The sequence below is a fragment of the Marmota monax genome, unplaced genomic scaffold (genome assembly GCF_021218885.2).
Source record: "Marmota monax isolate L192 unplaced genomic scaffold, Marmota_monax_Labrador192_F-V1.1 WCK01_AAM20220418_F8-fsc00109, whole genome shotgun sequence".
Lineage (NCBI taxonomy): Eukaryota > Metazoa > Chordata > Mammalia > Rodentia > Sciuridae > Marmota > Marmota monax.
The window spans coordinates 1,651,044-1,670,529 of NW_026695229.1; the positions used below are offsets into that span (position 1 = coordinate 1,651,044).

The 19,486-nt window shown below is 45.1% G+C and overlaps 1 protein-coding gene across 2 annotated transcripts in view; it reads right to left on the reverse strand.

Moving 5' to 3' along the window:
* Window positions 1-3,071: 3,071 nt before the first annotated feature.
* The window catches only part of Ramp3 (receptor activity modifying protein 3), a 35,499-nt gene continuing 19,084 nt past the window's right edge, over window positions 3,072-19,486 (reverse strand). The window contains exons 1-3 of one of the 2 annotated variants that reach the window (XM_046437905.2): window positions 10,029-10,117; window positions 9,470-9,602; window positions 3,072-7,269 (exon numbers count right to left, since the gene is read on the reverse strand). In XM_046437905.2, the coding sequence (XP_046293861.1) occupies window positions 7,014-7,269; window positions 9,470-9,602; window positions 10,029-10,101 (462 nt within the window). In that variant the 5' untranslated portion in view covers window positions 10,102-10,117 and the 3' untranslated portion in view covers window positions 3,072-7,013. Of the gene's footprint in view, window positions 7,270-9,469; window positions 9,603-10,028; window positions 10,118-19,486 lie in introns of those variants that run through there. The other variant, XM_046437906.2, reaches the window with a different exon arrangement.

Below are 19,486 nucleotides of genomic sequence, written 5' to 3' on the forward strand. Positions count from 1 at the left end.
GAGCAGCGTTCCCCATGCTCCCTATGTTCACCAACACTTGTTATCTCTTGTCTTCTTTCTAATAGTCATTTGACAGGTGTGAGACATCTCATTGTGGTTATAAATTTAATTTATCCAATCATTAGTGATGTTGAGAATTTTTTTCATATACCTATTGATCATTGGTCATTTGTATGTGTTTTTTTGAGATATGTTATTTGGGTTCTTTGCCCTCTTTTTTTTTTTTTTGCTTTGTTTAATTACTTCTAATCAGTTATACATGACAGTAGAAAGCTCTTCGATTCATTGTACACAAATGGAGAAGAAAATTTTCACTTTTCTGATTGTACATGAAGTAGAGTCACCATTACTGTAATCACACATGCACCTAAGGTAATGATGACCATCTCATTCCACCATCTTTCCTACCCCCTTGCCCTATGCCCACTCCCTGTTGTCCCATTCAAAGTTCTTCCACTCATCCATGCCCCCTCCATTATGGATTAGCATCCACTTATCAGAGAAAACCTTCAATCTCTTGTTTGTTGGGATTGTCTTCGCCCATTTTTTAATCAAGATATTTCTTTTCTTGTTATTGAGTCATTTAAGTTCTTTGTTTACTTGGTATTCCTCTTGGCATCAATAACTTTTAGGGTTGTTTTCTTTTTCTTTTCATCAATCATACTAGGGTTTTGTCAATTTAATTACTTTCCAGACAGCCAGCTTTTAACTTTGTTAATTTCCTCTCTTTAAAATTTCCTTTCTTGGGCTGGGGCTGTAGCTCAGTGGCAGAGCACTTGCCTAGCACGTGTGAGGCACTGGGTTCGATCCTCAGCATCACATAAAAAATAAATAAAATAAAGGCATACTTTCCAGCTATAACTACAAAAAAATTAAATAAATAATTAAAATAAAATAAAATTTCCTTTCTTCTACTTATTTTGGGTTTATTTTGGTTTTTTCCCCTAGCTTCTAAACGTGGAATCATCATTTATCAAAAATTGTGCTTCTTTCTTAACATAAGCACTCAACACTACTAATTTTCACTAAAGACTTCTCTGCACATCACACAAATTCTAATATATTGTGGTTTCATTTTTGTCAAATTAAGACTAAGAATTACCCTGTGGTTTTTCCTTAACCCATGGATTATAAACATTTCTTCTCAATTTCTAAGCATTTGGGGGATTTTCTATGTATTTTACTGTTATTGTTTTCTTACTTTCATGTGGGCACTGTCTCACTCTAAATTTTTGAAATGTATTGAGGTTTTTTATTGATTTAAAAAAATGACAGTGGAATGCATTACAATTCTTATTACCTATATATACCACAATTTTTCATATCTCTTTATATAAAGTATGTTGACTCCCAATTCATGTCTTCATACATGTAATTTGGATAATGATGTCTGAGATTATTCTTTTTATCCTCAGGAAGAAAATCTTACTTTTGTAAAGATGCCAAATGTCCTTGCAAATACATTTCTTCAGTTTCTGGGTATAGTGGTCTATAAAGATCAATTAGGTCACCCTGATTGATGGTTAAGTTGAAATGTTCTATAGTGTTACTGATTCACTGATCTAGTTGTTTGGGTCATAAATGAAAGAAGGGTGTTAAACTGCCCAACCACAGGACTCAAAATCTCTCCCCCAAACAATACAAAATAAGTTAACTTCATCTTGGCTGAGAATGTAGCTCAGTGATAGAATGCTTGCCTAGCATGTAGGAGGCCCTGGTTAGAACCTTAGTACCACCAAAAAAAAAAATTAAGATGAAATTTATACAATATAATATAACTCTACTACAAAACGTTTAGCAAACCTGTACCCTTTTTTATATTGATTACCTCAGGTATTTTGTCATATAGATGGAAAACTGACTAACATAGGTAGATAGGTGATAAATATTAAGATGTTATATCAAGTTTGTTTACTGTTATGCAAAACCTGTATATTCCTACATTTTGTGTGTGTTTAGTTGATCTTGATTTCTGAGTAAGATCTGCTCAAATCTCCCTTAATGTTTATTAACTGGGTGATTTATCTTCATGTCTTGGCTCATTCCTGCTCTGGATCCTTTGAAGCTATGATGTCATATGCAGCTGCTTCTCTGCATATTCCAGTTGCACCCATCATCCAAGGGCTGGCTGAAATACCACTTCCTCTGTGGGCTCAAGAGCACAGAGCGAAACCTAAACCCATCCTTCTGGACACCCTTTCTTCACTTACCTCTTTATGGATTGGCCTCATTCTCTCTTTAAGCTGAGAAGGGAGCCCTTAAGAAAAAATGTGGTATCTTAGTGGAAACCTCTCCCTACAATTCCAGGCCCTGTTTAATGAAGGGTAGATAACAGAAAGAGCATTTACTTCCCAAATATCTTATTGCCATACCTACATCTATTTGGTGCTGATCCCTTTATTGTGAATTCAGTCTTCCCATTGTAAAATTAAAACAATGCTTCTAGAGCAAAGTAAATCTCTGTAGCAAAGAGGCTCCATGAATGTGCCATATTGTGAGCACAGTGCCCAAGTTCACTGTAAGAGCAACGATGTGCTTGTTGCATCCTGTCTTGATTGTTCCCCCATGAAGAACTGGTGCAGCTGTGGAACAGAGTCCCTTTCACAGCCTTCTGGACTGAAATACTTAGAAAAAAAAAAACATGCAGCGTAGATGCTTAAGCTGAAAGAACAGCTTTCTCTCCATTTGGACCCATCAACATTTACTAATGTTTGATTTTACTAATGTTTGCAAAACCACAGAGGGGTTGGTGGGTGGATGGGGGGGGGGGGGGGGATTGGTGTGGAAATGGGCCCAAAGCTCAATCCAACACAATCCTAGCTTGAATGCATTTAAGTTACAAATGTGCATGAGGCTTCCTTGCAGGGGGCTGGCTCAGGGTGGGGTTCAGCATATTTTGGTGGATTTTATTCCAGAATAGGACTAGGGGTATAGCTTGGTGGTAGAGCACTTGCCTAGCAGGCATGAGGCCCTGGGTTCAATCCCTAGCACCACAAAAATAAGTAAATAAACGTGTTAGCTTTGCACCAGTGTCACTGTGACCAAAATACCGGAAAAACAACAAAAAAAAATTAGAGGAAGAAAAATTTATTGGGGGCTCACAGTTTCAGAGTTCTCAGACCATAAATGGATGACTCCATTGCTCCAGACCCATGTGAGGCAGAACATCATGGTGGAAGGGTATAGTAGAGAAAAGTTGCTCAGCTCATGGCAGCTAAGAAGCAGAGAGAGGCAAGTGGGGAAGGAGCCGCAGGGAAGATGAACCCCTTTAGGGCACCCCATCTCCTCTAACCACATCCCATCTGCCTAAAGTTACCACTCAGTCCCTTCAAATTAGGATGGACTTATTAGGTCACAGTTCTCACAATCCAATCATTTAACCTCCAAACATTCCTCCATTAACACAGGAGGTTTGAGGGAAATACCTCATACCCAAACTACAAGAAATAAATCAGAAATATTTTATAATGGATATATGTTTCACTCATTGGGAGACCCAAAGGAATGTCCCAGGCAGCCTGGGGTTGACAGCACCACATGTCAGGTGCACAATCATGTTAGTGTGTTGAGGAAGATTGCCTTTGGTCAAGGAACAAGGACCAGGGCCCTCTTCTTGTCCTTGATTTTGTATTTCATGCCCTATCATAGACAAGGAAGAGAAAATCAAAATTAGAAAACCTAATTGTGCACAAGTATGACTTGTCTCAGGTGCACATGATCTGCCTGGCAGCTCCTTACCATGTTCCTGACACCCACAGCCCCAAAGTCCCAAGGATCAGCTCTGTACGTGAGCATAGTTTGAGAGAGAGCTCTCAGATAAAGCAACTACTGAGGATTCCAACAGAAAGAGTGTGTGACCTGAAAGAGAAGAGCAAGAAGGGCCAGTTCCCAAAATCATTCAGGCCACCTCACCAATCCACACTAAGACCTGATGCTGAAGCAGCCCAGTCCCCTGACCTCCCTAATGCAGGATCCCTTCAGGGGGATCAGGAGGGTCATCCACATAGCATACTTGGTGGATACTTGGTGCCGGGGACATCAGAGTCACCAAGACTGGCCTTTTTTTGGTCTTTTCTTCCATCTTCCTGGACAGTTCCTTGGTTAACACTGGAAACCTCCAGAAGACTTCATGCTCTCTATGTTCATATCCAGATTTAGTACGTTTTTCTTTAGTAAATGTTTCTTTGTTTTCCATGTAGCCTCAGGACAATTTTCAGAGACTTCAAATGTTTGTTTGTTTGTTGTTTCTGATTTGCACCAATTATGGTTGTTGGTTCATGAAGCTTCTCACTTCTTTTTGGAAGACATGTTTCAATATTAGTTTATGATCTATAGTTTTACTTCCTTTATACTGGAAGAAAACTCAGGGTCTCTTAAAGTCCTGCTAACCCACTGGGCCTAGTCATAAAACTTCATACAATTTTATCAATTGAAAAATTAAAAATCAATTTAATCAATCACTGCCTCCCCATGATGAACAAGGACATAGAGAGGAGTGGTCACTCTGGGAGAACATCACTGACCATGTCCTCAGACAGGACCTCTGTTTGGACTTGAAGCTTGTTTCAGAGCATGCTGGGACTCCAGAAGCAGGCCAGCAAGACATGCCTTTTCCTTCTCCATTCTGCACAATCACCCTTTAAGAGTGATACTGAGTCCTTGCTATCCCATCCACAATGCAGCTGCTCAGCCCACAAGCTGCCCAGTGTCCCCCAGGATATCCCCCCAGGTGCCATAAGTGACTGCCAGAACTTGCAAGACTTGGGCCTGTCTGTTCTGGAGATCTCCCCTCTAGCCACGTGACTTCTGCAAACCGTTTCACAAGCCATTCCCTGGTCAGCCTCAAAAGGACAGAGTCAGGCTGCTACCACAGGGATCTCAGCAACAGGACTTACAGTCCCTCCAGAAGACATCCAGGCCAACGAGAAGGGTTGCCACCCTCTGGCAGCTGCCCTGCACTCCTGATTTGGTTTGCCAAGTCGTCAGGGGTGAGGTGGCCAGAGGAAAGTCTCACCTTCCGTTGACAGTCCTTTCCAACCCCCGAAAGTACCTTTCCCAAGTCCACTGCAAAGATCGGGTGGCTGATTTTTCTCTCCCACCACCTCTCAGAGTTTGCATTTCAATTTCATGCATAGAGCTTCATTTGGGAAGATGTGTTTTAATATTAGTTTATATTCTGTATTTTTATTTCCTTGATAATGGAAAAAAATTCCAGGGTCTCTTATAGTTCTGCCAACCCACTGGGCTTAGTCATCAAATTTCATACAGCTGGGCATGGTGGCACACACCTGCAATCCCAGCAGCTCAGGAGGCTGAGGCAGGAGGATAGTGAGTTCAAAGCTAGTCTCAGCAAAAGCAAGGTACTAAGCAACTCAGTGAGATCCTGTCTCTAAATAAAATACATAAAAGGGTTGGGGATGTGGCTCAAGGGTCGAGTACCCTTGAGTTCAATCCCAGTACAAAAAAAAAAAAAAACCAACTTCATACAATTCTATCAATTGAAAAATTCAAAATTTATTTAATCAATCACTGCCCTCCCACTATGAGTAAGGTTATAAGGAGGAGTGGTCACCCTGGGAGAATGTTAGTGACCATGTCCTTAGACAGGACCTCTGTATGGACTTGAAGTCTGAACCAATTTGCAGAAAGGTTCTGAAATTAAAATGGGGCTGAAGAGGGGCAAACTACACAACAGCTTCACAAAAGAAGTCAGCCTTCAGTGCCCTGAATAATGTACCTTTGCAAAGACTTCATCCCCTAACCACCCCTTCTCCCCTTTCTAGCTCCCTCCTTATCTATCCTTTCATTCCCAAATCTGCTCACACAGCCCAGGCTCCAACCATGCCAAGTTCTTGTATGTCACTGGGCTTTCACTCGTGATGCTTTCAAAGGGGGAAACTACTCATTCTTAAAGACCCTCTTCCAAAATCTCCTCCGGGAACCTTCTCCCAAATCCCCAGATGGACCCCACTTTCTGTGCACACTGCATTCAGGGCTGGCGTATCTGCCTCCCCAACAAGTGAAGGGACTCTTGGGGGCCTGACTGTGCCTCATAGGTCTTGGTATTCCCCAAGGCTCTAAACACAGCAGTGCAAAAACCTCGGCTGACTGAAGTTATTAAAGACACACCCAACCATAAAAAAAAAAAAAACTTTCAGACAAGACCTCAGAGATTTCAAAGATTTTAGAGATTTTGGATGTCAGTCCCAAGAAAGCCACTAACTTTTTAAATACCCTGAAATAAAGTCAGAAATTCCAGACTTAGAGAGACTCTTTACTCAAAAATAGCAGACAGCAGCAGACAGAGAACATTAGCATGTAGACTTCCCTCTCAGGGTTCCTTACTCTTCAGGGAGCCCCATGGGAAGAAAGCCCACCCCAGCCCCAGCATAGAAGGAAGGCCCTGTCCTCACAGCCCCACTCTACCCACACCAGCTTCAGAATCAGGAAGATCTGCAGATTGCACGTGGCTCCTGGGGATCCCCAGTCTCTCTCACTCCTCAGTCTTTCTAGCAGTGGATCTATCTGGGCTCCCCACCAGGAGGACTCAGGGTTCCACAGCACATAACATTTGCCAAATGCTCTCACCTACCCTTTCTACATGGGTGTGGTCAGGGGCCAGGGTTGGGCAGGAGATGGGGTCAGGGTCACAGCTGAAGAGGAGTTAGGTCCAGGGCTGGGGCTGACATAGGGAGAGAGTCTGAAAGGAAATGGCTAGAGACAAGGTGGCCTAGCACAGGGGAGTGAAGGGTTCAGCAGAGGATGATTTCCATGCCCAGCACACAAGTCCTGGCTTTGTCACTTTCTTTCACTGGCCCAGGGAAGAGTGAAGAGCTTGAGAGGGCAGCCTGAGTCCCAGTCAGGCAACAGGCCAGTCACCAGGGACTATCAATCTGAATGGAGTGAGATGCAGCCATAGCAGACCAGACAGTAATGACATCCATCCACCAGCTCTCGCAGCCCCAGGAACATTCTTCCAGCTTGTCTGACATGGTCTTCTGTCTAATGGGCTCTCACAGGAGCTGGTCAGTGCGTTTGCTGCGCCACACCACCAGGCCAGCCATGGCCACAGTCAACAGGACAGGCACCACGATCAGTGGGATGAGCACCTCATCTGGGGGGTCTTCCCAGTGGGTCCTGTCCACTGTGCAGTTGGAAAAGAACTGCCGGTGGATGCCAGTGATGAAGCCCTGGGCCAGTGGATTGGGCCAGTAACAGCCTACAACATTAGTCTCCACCTCGGTGCAGTTGGTGAAACTCTCGTAGTACCTGCAAAGGCAGAAAGTGAGATCACAATGCTCCCCAGGGTCCTTCATGCCTGCCCCTGACCCCAGGCCAACAGGACAGGTGGGAAATGTTCTAGGCCCAGTCCTACTTGGACACCAACTCAAAGTGTGGCCTTGAAAGCCACTTCCATACTCCCAACTACATGGGTCATCTATATCTATGCCCTTCTGTCTGTGTCTCCTGCCCCCTTGAGGACTTGAGCTCCTAGAACCCAAAGTTTGGGCCCAGCCCCCAACACCCAGCACCACCCTAGTCTGCCCAGAGGACAAGCCAAGTGCTACTTTTCCAGGGCCAAAAGATACCTGGGCCACAGCCACATGGACCTGCAAGGCCCTCATCATCCAGGGACACCCTAGGATCCAAAAGTAGGGTCTGTCTGAGGCCAGGGCCAGTAGCCTTCTAACCAAGTCAACCTGCTCTCATATACCAAGTGGCAACTGGGAGTATCAGATCTGTGAGCCCCACCCACCTGGGTCTCCTGCTGGGAAGCTGCCTCTCTCTGCCCCACCTGGCAGGAAACATGCATCTCAAGGGGGTTCCCTGTTCATGTGATCAAACATGGTGTTATGCTGTAAATGTGAGGTATTCCCCAAAAAAGCTCACATGTGAGACAATGCAAGAGGGTTCAGAGGGGAAATAATTGGGTTGTGAGAGCCTTAACCCAATCAGTGAATTAATCACCTGATGGGATTACTTGAGTGAGAACTGAAGGGGGGAGGGTATGGCTGGAGGAAGTGGGGCACTAGAGGGATATGCCTTTGGGGTATGTATTTGTATCTGGCCAGGGGAGTCTCTCTGCTTTCTGATTAACATGTGAGCTGCTTCCCTCTGCCACACTCTTCTACTGTGATGTTCAGCCTCACCTGGAGCCCCAAGGAATGGAGCCGGACTTCTATGGACTGAGACCTCAAATAAACTTTTCTTCCTCTACAATCGTTCTGACCAGGTCTTTTAGTCACAGCAACGAAAAAGCTGACTAAAATACATGGGAATGGCTCTCAGCAAACCACCCATGATGAACCTTGCCTGTCCAGTAGGCAGGTTCTAGTCAGTTCTTGAGGTTGACTAAGGACCATGGCTAACTGAACCTAGAGTTCAGCCTGACGTATATAAGGATTTTCCAATAGCCACCTGACCTGGAATTTGGTAAGCAGCCTCTGAAGGTGGTGACCATCCTGCTGTTAGGATCTTCAGGGCTGACAATGGCAGCCATCCATTCAAGATGCTCTGGAGGAAGCTGGGTGGACACCTGCCAAGAGCCGGCAGCTCCCACACAGAGCAGCACTTTCCCACGCCTGTGCTGCAGATGCACGACAGACACAGGAGAAGGAGGGTCCTGGCTCAACTTTCCCAAGGGGTCAGGCAACAGGCCCACCTCCTCCTTTCTGTACTGTTCCAAGAGGGAGTGGCTGACCTGTCCCATCAACAGGAAGGGGCCTCTTCCTGCAAGGAGCTTCCTGCACAGAACAACATCCGAGTCTGCATCTCACAAAGGCCCTCCTGAGCTACTCTTTCTTAGGCAGTGTGGAGAAACCTGAGTTGAGTCACCCAACCAGACTCCTGACTGATTCCACCAGGCTCCTGACTCATCCCAGGCTGGGTTACAGCACCAAGGCTGAAACGCAAGCCATACACTTGTGCCTTCCTAGGTAACCCTCTGGAGCCTCAGACATAATGCAGCCCCTGGATGTGCCCAGGCTCTAGGAGCACCTAAACAGCCAGGTCCATGGGCAAATCCTTTGACCCCCAGAAGTTCCCAGTTTCCACTGCCCACCCACTCTGCTCCACCAGGTGATCTGGGACAGGAAAATCATCTAACACTACTCTGAAAAATCCTTTCTCTCGAAAGTGCCTGGCATCTTGATGTGATGAGAACAACATTCTGTAACTCTCAGGACTCCAGATCTGTCCATGGAACTGCTGCCCAGAAATACTGCCAACGACAACTGCCCACAAACCTATGCGGCTAAGCCAGACAGAAAGACCCTGGGAGCATCTGCGAACCAGGCCTGTGGGTGGGCAGGGCCCTGGGCAGCTAGTGGACGGAGTGTGTAGGTGGGTTTGTGCGTGAGCTGTGGGTGGGGCAAAGGGCAGAGCCATGGGGGGGACTGGGGCCAGGGCAGGGTGTGGGTGGGGCCATGGGCAGTGTGGGTCAGGGTACCTGACCTCTCAGGGCACTCACACTATGAACTCAGACAGGTTGCACCACTTCCAGACGTCCACCTTTTGCATCATGTCTGCGAAGGCCTTCCCACACAGAGGCAGCCGTTCCAGCATCCGGGTCTCATTGCAGCCGCACACTCGGGCACACCCACCTGGGAAGAGGACAGCATGAGAATTCTACAGGCTAACATGAGGGGTGCCCCAGGGACTCCGGCAAGCACAACCTCTCGCAGCACCTCCTGATGTGCCCTCATAGGCAAGCAACTCTTCTCTCTGCCCTGACCTCCCCTCTCCCAAAAAGGAGACCCACCCAGGAGGCAAGTCTGCCCCTTCATCACTGCAATGATGCAGGGAGCAAGCAGCAGTGAGAATCCTCCCGAGGTGAGGAGGGGTCCTAGGCACATCAGTAATGGCCAGGAGGCTCCAGCTCCAACCCAGGGGTGGTGGGTGGTGGTTGCAACAGTTCTGAGAAGGGATCTGAGATGTGGGGACCACCCCATGGCCTATAGAAGGAGCAGAGTTCTGAGCTGGTAAGGACCACCCAGCCCTATACAAGCCCCACTCTGATTTAAGGAGACCTGAGTCTGAGGCAGTCCTTGCCCCAGGATTTTCCAGTTGGCCTTCCCAGCATCTTCCCACAAAACATCTCATCCCCTCCAACCTTGCAAATTCACCCCACACACTTTCCCCTCAGGAACATCCTCCCTTCCACTACGCAGGGACTTCCTGTCCCCCAGGACCCATCCCACATCATGGTCATCCCATTTCCTGGTGAAGGACCTACCAGCTCCTAAACTTCCTTCACCTTCACCCAACCCTTGCTTTGCACATTATCATATAATCAAAGGAGAGTCCGTGTGTATGTGCCCTGGAGTGTGTGTGTGTGTGGGGGGGGGGGGGGGCTGCTGTCTGTGTCCTGGCAACCAGTGTTGGGTTATAGGAGAGACCGTGGAAGGGAGCAGGAAAGAGACTCCAGACTGGAATGGGATAGATCTACCTCACACAGCCTCACTGGTTAGGAGCTCTACCTCAGTTTCCCCATCTCTAAAGAGGGAAACAGGACCATGAGGCTCTTGAGTTTGCTAAATTAAGTCCTGTGCCCACAGAAGACCCATCTTTATGAAGCCTTTGTTACTGGTGTTCTGTAAATTTCTCACTGCTTTCCCCTCCTTTAGCAAAAACCTGTCAGGGGAATGAATGAATGTTGCTTTCCCAGAGGGCAAATGTGTCAAGATCCTGTATTCTCTCTTTTGCAGCTCAACTGGGCACCAAAAAGGTGTTTGATAAATCACCTTGATATGGAAATGGGGGATACAGACCAAATCATATTCTGTACAGCAACCTACTCCATCAGACCACAGTACCCCCAGCCACCACAAAAGAGGCCACAGCCCTCCCCATTTTCATGCCAGGGAAGGTTCTGGGGCCCCCTAAGTTCTAGTACAAAGGCTTGGGACCACAGATAGGGTTGAGGTGTTGGGCTCACAGACTTGAGGGAACTGGAGTGCTCACCTCACCTCCACCCACAAGAGGAAGATTGCACAGGGGTCATCATGAGTGAAATAGAACAGGCAGACAGGTACCAGTGGATATACCAGAGGGCCTGTGTGGGAATGCCCTTTCTGTCCATGGGAGCTTCCCTAACACCCACCACATCCCAAGACCCCAGGGAACCACAAGGTGGGGCAGGAGGGTATGCACACAGACCTGGCTCAGCTGTGGGCCCCTGCCACCTGCAGGCAGACAGTGGGACAGAGACTGGCTGCATTCCCCCAGCACAGCCTATTGGCTTAGGGCTCAGCATCCTCTCTCTTCCAGAACACACAGCATCTTGGCCCTCTATGTTTTCTTGTATCTAAATGCCCATCATCCCCATGTTCACCTGTCCCACCAGCACATCTGCAGGCTCAGCTCATGTAATAGCCCACGACATCCCTACACCCCTTCTCTCCAGAAGGAAGGCCACCCTGCAACCCCTCACCTCACCCTGACCTCACACTCCTCCAGGAGCTGGATTTTACTGTTGTCGTGGCTCTGCCTCATGTGTCTGTGTCTATGTGTCTGGATGTATCTCTGTGTATCTGTGTGTCTATATGTTTGGGTATGTGAGTATGTCTATGTCTGTATGTCTGTATCACTGAGTGTCTGTGTGTCTGTGTGTGCATCTGTGTTCCATGTGTTCTGCATATCTGTGTGTCTATATGTATCTAAGTCTGTGTATTTTTGTGTATGTATGTGTCCATGTGTCTGTATGCATGTCTATCATCTGTGTTTGTGTGTCTGTGTGTCTTTGTGTTTGTGTGTTTGTGTGTCTGTGTCTGTGTTTATGTGTTTGTGTGTCTGATTGTCTATGTGTCTGTGTGTTTGTCTGTATGTCTAGTTTGTGAGTCTGTCTGTATCTATGTGTCTGTATGTTTGTATGTCCGTGTCTACATATCTGTGTGTTTGTGTATCTGTGTATGTCTGTGTGCCTGGTTTGTGAGTCTGTGTGTATCTGTGTGTTTGTATGTTTATGTCTACATATCTGTGTGTTTGTGTCTGTGTGTCTATGTGTGTCTATGTATCTGTGTTTGTATGTCTATGTATGTGTGTGTCTGCATAGTCTGTAGGCAAAGTAACTGATGCCTAGCAGAGAAATCAGTGCCCTGGACAGTCAGTCCTGTCCCTTTTTTGTATCTGTATGTATCTGTGTGTCCATGTGTTTGTGTCTATGTGTCTGTGTGTCTGAGCCCGTGTGCATTTGTATATGTGTCTCTATGTGTCCATGTGTCTCTGTGTGTATCTATGCATATGTCTGTATGTCTTTGCATGTCTATATGTGTCTCTGTAACTACATGTCTGTGTGTGTGTGCCTGAGTGTGTACCTGTGTGCATGTCTGTTGTGTCTGTGTGTGTATGTGTGTCTGTGTGTGTGTGTGTGCATGTGCACATGGTGTGTTTCTCCTCTATCCTCAGCTCAAGTGTGGCCCTGGGAGATTCCTGGCAGTGTTTACTCAGTAAATAAAAGGAGCCCAGGGCTGGGGTGTGGCTCAGTGGCAGAGCACTTGCCTTGCACATGTGAGGCACTGGGTTCAATCCTCAGCACTACATAAAAATAAATAAACAAAATAAAGATACTGTGTCCATCTATAACTAAAAAATTAAAAACATATTTTTTAAAAAGGAGCCCAGGATCCTAGTGGTCAAAGCAAAGTGAACTGTGGACAAAGTAACTGATGCCCAGCAGAGAAATCAGTACCCTGGACAGTCAGTCCTGCCCCTTTTTTCCTCCCCACATTTCACTGGCAGGACCCGATAGAGAATGACTTTCCCCCACCCACCAGTGGTCAGTGAGGTCCACACTGAAGTCACAGGACTATGACCCAGCTGGTGTCACACAGTCACCTCAAAGTGTGTGTCTTTCTTTCCATAAAAACAAGATCAAAGAGGCCACATCATACAACCAAAATCCTACACTTGTTACAGGCAGCCTGGATGACCCTGAGACCTGGCCATGATCCACAACTTCTGCTGGATGCCATCTACAGCAGCAGTATGGAATTGTTTAAAGCCTATCCAAGCCTCAACGTATCCTTATGTCCAGGTATATGGCAGATCTCTAGACCCACTTCCTGCTGAAAACAACCAAAAGCCCTGGATAAAATATAAATAGTATACTCATAAAATCATCAAAATGATGAGATGGGAAGAATTGTCAAGCCAAAGACTGGATGGAGCCATGGAATTGTTTTTGCCCTGAATGTGTCTGCCCAATCTAGAAAATGGGACAGATGAAGCCGAGATGGAGGTGTAATGGAAGGCCCCCAGTAACTGACATCCAGCAGGAAATGAGCTAGAAATAACTTCACCTTCAGCAACTTGGAGGAGTAGTACCTAGGCATGGGCAGAAAAGGGGGAACCCCCTCTGAGAAGCCACAACACAGGCCAACCTTCTTGTGGATTCACAGCCCACATTCACATGACCTGGATCTACCCAGGGAAAACCCAACTTACACGTCAGCTTAACCTAATCATGGACAGGATCCAGCAGAAGCAAATTCAGGCCCTTTCTAGAGGGAGGAACCATGACTGAAGTCCTCATGAAATCACAACCTGGGGCTGGGGATGTGGCTCAAGCGGTAGCGCGCTCGCCTGGCATGCACGGGGTGCTGGGTTCGATCCTCAGCACCACATAAAAATAAAATAAAGATGTTGTGTCCACCGAAAACTAAAAAATAAATATTAAAAATTCTCTCTGTCTCTCTCTCTCTCGCTCTCAAAAAAAAAATCACAACCCACCTTCCAAGAAAGACGGGTAGCTCACAACTAAGTATTGCCTCAATAGAAAGTGTCACCAGCAGGTGCAGCCTTCCCATATGTGGCATATATCAAACAGAGAACATTATTTAGGAAAACCTTTACATCTCAGAACAGTGAGCCTGTGATTTAAGCCACAACCTGCTCCCACCGATTCCTAGTTCTAGTTATAAAGGCTCTGCTCCAAGTGGGTACAAATATGGTGGAAGAGGATCCTCTCTATTCCAGCTCCAAGTCTAGGGCTACAGTTTCACCCTAAAAGGGGCAAATGCATATTCCCCTGAGCTCCATGTCATAGGAGGTCTCTTTATTATGGCAGATGAGGCCAGGATGACAGGTACTCCCTTCCTATCCAGTGGAGGCTCTGCTCCAGGCATGGCAAGCCAATAATACTACCAGCTCACAGGTAGGGCACAGGGTCCTCAATGGGAGAAGCAAGCCAAGGAGACCAGGAACTACAATCCAGTACCTTCTCATAGAACAGAGATGTCACTCTGATAGAAACAGGTTACTGTCTCAACCCCAAGTTCAGTATGGTGGCACCAAGGTCTTGCCCAGAGGTTAAGGACAGACAGATTATCTCCACATCTCTGGCAAAGAGGACTAACTATATTTGGAACATAGCACCTGCATATGCCTAAGGTCATTGTCAAAAAACAAGGGAGTTTTAGTAATAAGGCATTAAGAGAGGCTGGTGGATCCACTATACAAAAACAACAAACGAAATGGTAGACCAAGTGGAAGTTTAACAGAAAGAACCAGGAAAGAACCCTCCTGGAACACCACTCATCCCCACAGGTCCTAAGAGGTGTGCACTGCATGAGCTGCACTGTGCAGGACCCAGCAAGGCAAGATGTGAGGAAGACAGGAAAGCACTCCCCAAGTTATACTCAGATCCACTGGCTGAAGGTAGGGCCTTACTAACTCATGGGGCATAAGCACAACTTCTAACTAAGCACTAGCTGACCTATAAGCCACACTGCTCCAAGGCAGAATCCAAGGAAGCCTGGCAGTTTTTTAAAATGCCATTCATTCCAGATAATCTGTCAGACTGTTCATATGCCCAAGGCTGCACCCCTTCAGAGAGACTGAAGAGGGAACTTTCCAAGGTTCTAGTCTTTGGCAAAACTTGGAGCAAAATTGTAAATTCATTAGACTGTCAACTAACTCTCTGCAAAGCCCAAGAAGTATAAATAGCAAAGTAAGAATAGTGAAGTATAAATAGCAAAGTAAGAAGCATAAATAGTAAAAATTTTGAAAGACATAAAAATATCTTGAGAACAGGAAAAAAGATTCATTCAAGGGAGCCCCAACATGATTGACAGCTAGCTTCTTAGAAGAAACCATGGAGGCCAGAAGCAGTGGGGTGACATATTGTGCTTTAAAAAAACTGTCAATCAAGAATTTTATATTCAGGGATCCTAATTAGAATAAGTTATACTCCATGTATGTATAATGTTAAAATACACTCTATTGTCATGTATATCTAAAAAGAACAAATCTTTTAAAAGAAATAATAATAATAAATATGGGTAAATGGAAGAAAAATCAATAAAGAGAAGGGAGCAGGGGGAAGGGAAAGAGATAGGAAGGAGAGGTAATCAGATCTGAATTAGAATAAGATATGTTCCATGTGTGTATAATTATGTCAAAATGGATTCTATTATTGTATACAACTAAAAAGAACCAATAAAAATTTTCAAAAAAATTATATTCAGACATAGAAGATACTTTGGGGGGGAAGATGGCCGCTGCACACGGGGGTTGCTGAAGTGCTGAGCAGGGTGCTCAGAGCAGCGGCTTTAATCGAGATTTCGCACAGCGTGTAAGAACCCCTTCCACCATTAATCTGTAGCGGACCACTTTGCCAAGCAGCAGGAAGAACAAAGAGATCAAAAAAGAGACGCTTGGCTCCCGGACGCTTTGCCGCCCAAAGCCGCGGGCGCTTTGCTCCCATCTGCTTCCTCTTTCGCTTCGCTCCGGGCAGAAAAGGTGAATGTGTAATCAGCAATTGATTGTAAGTACCCAAAGAAAGCTCAGTAGGCAAAGAAAGCTCAGTGCGCCCTGCCCCTTTTTTTTTTTTTTTGAATATTTTTTATACAGGGAGAGTTTGTGGATTGGGATCGTTGGGCTGGGCTGCGGTTTCTGTGCTGAAATTCCACTCCGCGGGAGCCGCCATTTGCTTTCTGCCGGGTGTCTTGATGGCTATGGCTACACTGTCCGGCAGCCGCACCTAGAGGTTGGAGCTGGGCTGCGTGCCTAGCCCTGTTCTCCAAAGGCTGGACCGCAGCCTTGAGCGCCTGGGTCGCCTGTTCGCCGCTGCACCCTCGGGCAGAGTCTGCTCTGGGGTCGTTCTGCATGCCCCTGCGAGGGGACCCGTGCTTCAGAGGAAGGAGCCGGAGAGCCGCGGCGGCAGCCGCTTGGGCCCTGGGGGCTGGGCACCGGTTCATTGGCGCAGCTACGGTCGCGGACGAGAGCGGCGCCCCTGAGCGTGGCCCCGGGGAAGAGGCGACGGTGGCAGGGTTTAATTTCTAGAAATCTGGACTGGAAACAGAAGCAGCAGTTTGTATAATCCCAAGAACTTGCTTATGCCAGGAAGCTGTAAGGGCAACATGAATATCATTGAGGAGATCTAACATGGCAGCGGGCGGGGAGAGATCAAGTCTCTGACCTCTTCAACTGCGCGGGCATAGGGAGCTGTAAACTGTATAAATGCTGTTTGCCCAGGATCACTAGGCAATGCTGAGCTGACGTGGATCTGGGGTGTACAGTCTGGGCCCCTCAGAACACACACACCGAGCCTGGATCAGCTGCATCCAAGCTCCGGTTCGCCTGCTTCTTGTGACTCAGCACTAACAATCCCGCTGAAATAACTGGTTGGCCCTTAGGAACTTTCAGAGGTAAAAACCAACCGAGCCTTCATAGGCAGTGGCCACAGGATTGAAACGGGGATTGGGAGAGACAGTCAGGACCCACCCGTTGCACTGGTCACCCGGCAAAGGGAACGAACGGTCACCATTTACATGTGATACCACCTTGGCAGAGAACTGAGGTCACGGGCGGAGGAGATAACTGCATTGAAACCAGCGCAACAGGGCTCCCAGGAGCAGCAGACCTGGCGTGTAGCCAGCATTGTGGTGAGCGTCACAGGTGAGCGCGGCCTGGCTTGAGGAAACACAAGAGAAGGCCCTAGGCACTCAGGATTGGAGACCCTCCCAGTCTGTGAGGAAGAGCTGCTACACAGTGATTGGTTCCCACTTAGTGAGAGGAGAAGCTTGACCCAGTGGGCACAGCTCCACCTACTGGAAGAGAAATTAATCGAACTCTATGACTGCATTTATTATTATTATTATTATCATTTTTTTCTTTTTCTTTTTTTTCTTTCATTTTCAATTTTTTATTGTTGTTGTTCTTTAACTTTTTTAATGTTTCTAATTTTTTAAATTTTTTTTATTATTATTATTTTTTCAATTTTAATTTTCATTATTTTTATTATCATTATTATTTTTGTGAAAAAAATTTTTTTTTCTTTTCTTTCTTTCTTTATTTTCTAACTTTTTTGTGTGTGTTTTGCTTTTGTTTCTTTTGTCTTTTCATTTCTTTTCAATTTTCTTATTCCCCCTTCCTTGAATTCTACCTGCCTACTCTCATTCTCTTTAGTGACTTCTTCCCTTCCCTTCTAATATCTTTCCTCCCAAGCATCAAATAAATTTATAAGAGTAAACAGTAACTCAGCAGTCAAGCAGAACAAGAAGTAACATGAGCAGCATAAAAAAGCAAGGAAGAAAAGGGGTACAAACAATGAAGGACAGCCTAAATATTCAGGAGGACCTAGAGTCAGCAGAAAAATGGTCATATAAAGAACTCAAGGAACACCTTAGACAGATGGAATGGAACCTTAAAGAGGATACGAGACAGCAAATCCAAACAGTGAAAGAACACTTTGAAAATCAATTACATAAACAGATAAAAGAAGAAGTTAAGCATCTTTATCAGGAGATAGAGATTATAAAAAAATCAAACAATAATTCTAGAAATGAAGGAAACGATAAACCAAATTAAAAACTCAATTGAGAGTATCACTAACAGAGTGGAGCAAGTAGAAGCCAGAATGTCAGATAATGAAGACAAAGTATATCATCTTGAAAAGAGCCTAGCCAACTCAGAAAGGCTGGTTAAAAATCATGAGAGAAACATCCAAGAGATATGGGACAACATAAAAAAACCAAACCTACGAGTCATCGGGATAGAAGAAGGTACAGAGATTCAAACCAAGGGAATGAGTAGCCTGCTGAATGAAATAATTACAGAAAACTTTCCAGAAATAAAAAAGGGAACGGATATACAAATTTTAGATGCATACAGGACACCGAGCACACAAAATCACAGTAGACCAACGCCAAGACACATTGTTATGAAGATATCCAATATACAGAACAAAGAGAAAATATTAAAAGCTACAAGAGAAAGGAGGCAGATTACATTCAGGGGTAAACCAATAAGGTTAACAATGGATTTTTCATCACAGATGCTGAAAGCGAGAAGATCCTGGAACAACGCATTTCAAACACTGAAAGACAATGGATGCCAACCAAGAATCCTGTATCCAGAAAAATTAAGCTTCAGGTATGACAACGAAATAAAAATCTTTCATGACAAACAAAAGCTGAAAGAATTTGCAGCCAGAAAACCAGCATTGCAAAGCATCTTGAGCAAAACACTACACGAGGAAGAAACGAAAAACAATAACCAAAACCATCAGTGGGAAGTGCCTCTATAAAAACAGAGGGCGGGGGGAAAGCTAACCATGGAGAAACAAACTAAATTAAATTTAAAAAAAAGAAGATAAATAATCAAACATGGCTGGAAGTACAAACCATATACCAATAGTAACTCTAAACGTTAATGGCTTAAACTCTCCAATAAAGCGACATAGGCTGGTAACATGGATTAAAAAAACAAATCCAACAATATGCTGCCTCCAGGAGACACATCTGATTGCAAAAGACATACACAGGCTGAAGGTGAAAGGTTGGGAAAAAATATACCACGCACACGGTCCTCGTAAGCAAGCAGGGGTGGCCATCCTCATATCGAATAAAATCGACTTCAAGACTAAGTTAATCAAAAGGGATAAGGAAGGACATTATATACTGTTAAAAGGAACCATTCACCAACAAGACATAACAATTATCAATATTTATGCACCAAATAATGGTGCTGCGACGTTCATAAAACAAATTCTCCTCAAGTTCAAGAATCAAATAGACCACAACACAATAATTATGGGTGACTTCAACACACCTCTCTCACCATTTGACAGATCCTCCAAACAAAAGTTGAATAAAGAAACTATAGAACTCAATATCACAATCAACAACCTAGACTTAACTGACATATATAGAATATATCAACCATCATCAAGTGGATATACTTTTTTCTCAGCAGCACATGGATCCTTCTCAAAAATAGACCATATATTACACCATAGGGCAACCCTCAGTAAATATACAGGGGTGGAGATAATCCCATGCATTTTATCTGATCATAATGGAATGAAACTGGAAATCAATGATAAAAGAAGGAAGGAAAAATCCTACATCACATGGAAAATGAACAATATGTTACTGAATGATCAATGGGTTACAGAAGACATAAAGGAGGAAATCAAAAAATTCTTAGAGACAAATGAAAATACAGACACAACATATCGGAATCTATGGGACACAATGAAAGCAGT